The sequence below is a fragment of the Marmota flaviventris genome, chromosome 4, assembly GCF_047511675.1.
Source record: "Marmota flaviventris isolate mMarFla1 chromosome 4, mMarFla1.hap1, whole genome shotgun sequence".
Taxonomy (NCBI): Eukaryota; Metazoa; Chordata; class Mammalia; order Rodentia; family Sciuridae; genus Marmota; species Marmota flaviventris.
The window spans coordinates 3,186,373-3,188,872 of NC_092501.1; the positions used below are offsets into that span (position 1 = coordinate 3,186,373).

Sequence of the window (2,500 nt, forward strand, 5' to 3'; positions counted from 1 at the left end):
AACCCTTTAATCCCTTTTGGACCGTCACTTGGTGAGGCCACAGCAGCCGCCCATCTGCCCTGATGCCCGAGCTGTGCTTCTGCCTGACACCCTTGCCCAGGCCCAGGCAGAGACGTGACAAATTGTCCCCCAAGTCAATGCTGACAGCTTCTGATGATTAATGGTCTGATTATGAAGTGGTTTTACACATATAGAATTTACATCACAGAGAGTTAGAAATTTTGCCATGTCACACACACCAAGGCATTTTGAAGAGCTTCACTATTTGCAAAGAAAAAAGAGGGCAAAATCCCAGCAAAAGCCATGTCATGTAAAATCAATACGTCGGATCAATGCTTTATTAACAAGAAAATGTCTTACTTCACATTCCTGTGCGGACCTTTGTCTCTGGGATGTATGATGGAATGTCAAATCATATTGTGGTCCTCAACTTGCAGGCGTGTTATTGAGTGTGCGTGCCAGGCTTCCTGCGTTGCTTACGAGATGCGCCCACAGCCCCAGCACTCGAGGATAACGGTGACCAATTACTGTGGAGAGCTTTTTCAAAGGCAGCCCCTAACCTTCCTCTTAGGAAGTGGTGGCCTTTGTGTTCCCCTGCACTCCACAGACCTGCCGGGTTGGGTGGTGGTAATCATCAAATTACTAATGAATGATGGCCCAAATTGCGGGCGGAGTAATGAATAGATGGCGGCAGGTCTTATTAGTCTCCGAAAACCTCCTGATTGATGTCACACCATGCACCGCAGAGTTACTCCACAGAAAACGCTATCTACATCCAGAAGTACTGTACCCTAATAAGTATTTTCATCTTAACTCGCGTCCCTGGGCCTCCGGGCTCAGTTTTTGTTGGAGTCAGGCAGAGCCATAATAAAGCCCGATGGCTCCTTAGAAAGCTTGTTAAACACAGTGTGTGCAGGCGGACAGAGTCCCGGCCGTGATTCATGCACTGTACACGGCGCATGTGCGGCTGATTTATGGCCGCGCACAGTTCATAGTCAAAATTACAATTTGAGGGATAAAAAGATTAATTACTATTTGTGGCCGGCAATTTCGTGGGGCTGGTGGGTTGCAGCTGTAGAATGATAGTCCTCTACATCAGTTTGTAGTCAGCCATTCACAGATTATTAAAGCTTTGCAAGAATAAGTGCTCCTCCTGCCTGGTCTGTGCTCAGGCAATATGCGAGACAAAAAAGGACCACAGGGATAAATCTGAGGCTAGCAATAGCCGGACATATGTCATAATTGCCAGTTTCCCATAAATCCCTGGCCAGTGTGGAAGGCACGGCGAGATGCAGTCATCACATCACAGCAGTGGTGATGGCTGCGTATGGCCCCAAGACCTGTCACTTTGTGACTGCACCACCATTTTTACAATATATTGAGTCACCCTTCGACTTTCTTCCAGTCTAATTATAGATTAGAAATAATCATTGCTTTTATGTGCAAAAGAAAGGGGGAAATCTATTCCTTCAGCTGGAGCTGGCATTCAAGGGTGCTTGCCTTAGAAAGTGTCAGAGAAGGAGACCCAGACCCGTGTGTGAGAGCATGCGGTAACCACACGGCGGACGACGTAACCGTAATTAACCTGATCTACGTTTTTGTGTCCTGTTGCAGCCCTTAATGAACCAACCATAGATTACGGCTTCCAGAGGTTGCAGAAAGTGATCCCCAGACATCCGGGTGATCCCGAAAGGTTACCCAAGGTTAGTAAAGAGCGCGTGGCGCCCTGCGCAGGTGGGGCCGCCACCGGGCTGGCTCTGGTTTGGGGGCAGCAGGTGCCCTGGGAAGGGGGATACCAACGCCCCAAACCTGTGCCAAGGGCCAGGCCAACAGGCGTGGGGAGTCACCAGGCCTGTGCCTGGCCACTTCCAAGGTGGGCGAAGGGTAAGAGAAGAGGTGTTCGATTCACATTGCTTCTGAAGGACCATCTCTTCGAGGGAAGGAAAGAATGGCTTTTCTGATAACAAATATTTTGGATTCTGCAAGGGGGACATAAACTTCCGAGTAATGAAATAGTTCAATTAAACATTTTCCACTCCAGCAGCCCGCGCTGATTTCCATCTAAGCAGCCCCAGTCTGATCTGTGATTACTTGACTCTTGTTTTCCTTTCATTTTCTAAAGCTCGATTCAGTTTAATCTTTTGTTTACAAAGCTTTTGTTATAAGTCCCTGACTTAGCAGGCTAACAAATGAAGTCCACATATTAATATCTAGGGGACTTTTCATTTAAATTCAACAGAGACAAAAGCTGCCCGTTGTTTATGCACACGCCACATATCACAGAAATTCCATTTTGATGTATAACATTAAAGATAAGTCAAGCTTATAATTTTCCTCTCCTTTGATATAATTTTGTCTCTTTTTCTCTTTAGAAGCCCTCTCTGATTTCCAAGGCAGAGTTGAAAACGCACAATGAAAAATGAAGTCATAACATTATGACTGATTATTGTACATTTTATCCCTGTGTGCACCCAAGTCTTGACCACCTCTGAGTTTTATT

At 46.3% G+C, this 2,500-nt stretch overlaps 1 protein-coding gene across 13 annotated transcripts in view; it reads left to right on the plus strand.

Annotated features, from left to right (window-relative positions):
- The window catches only part of Ebf3 (EBF transcription factor 3), a 125,557-nt gene that overhangs the window by 111,347 nt on the left and 11,710 nt on the right, over positions 1-2,500 (plus strand). For all 13 annotated transcript variants that reach the window (XM_071610809.1, XM_071610808.1, XM_071610807.1 and 10 more), the window contains one exon: positions 1,615-1,703. In XM_071610809.1, the coding sequence (XP_071466910.1) occupies positions 1,615-1,703 (89 nt within the window). The remainder of the gene's footprint in view (positions 1-1,614; positions 1,704-2,500) is intronic.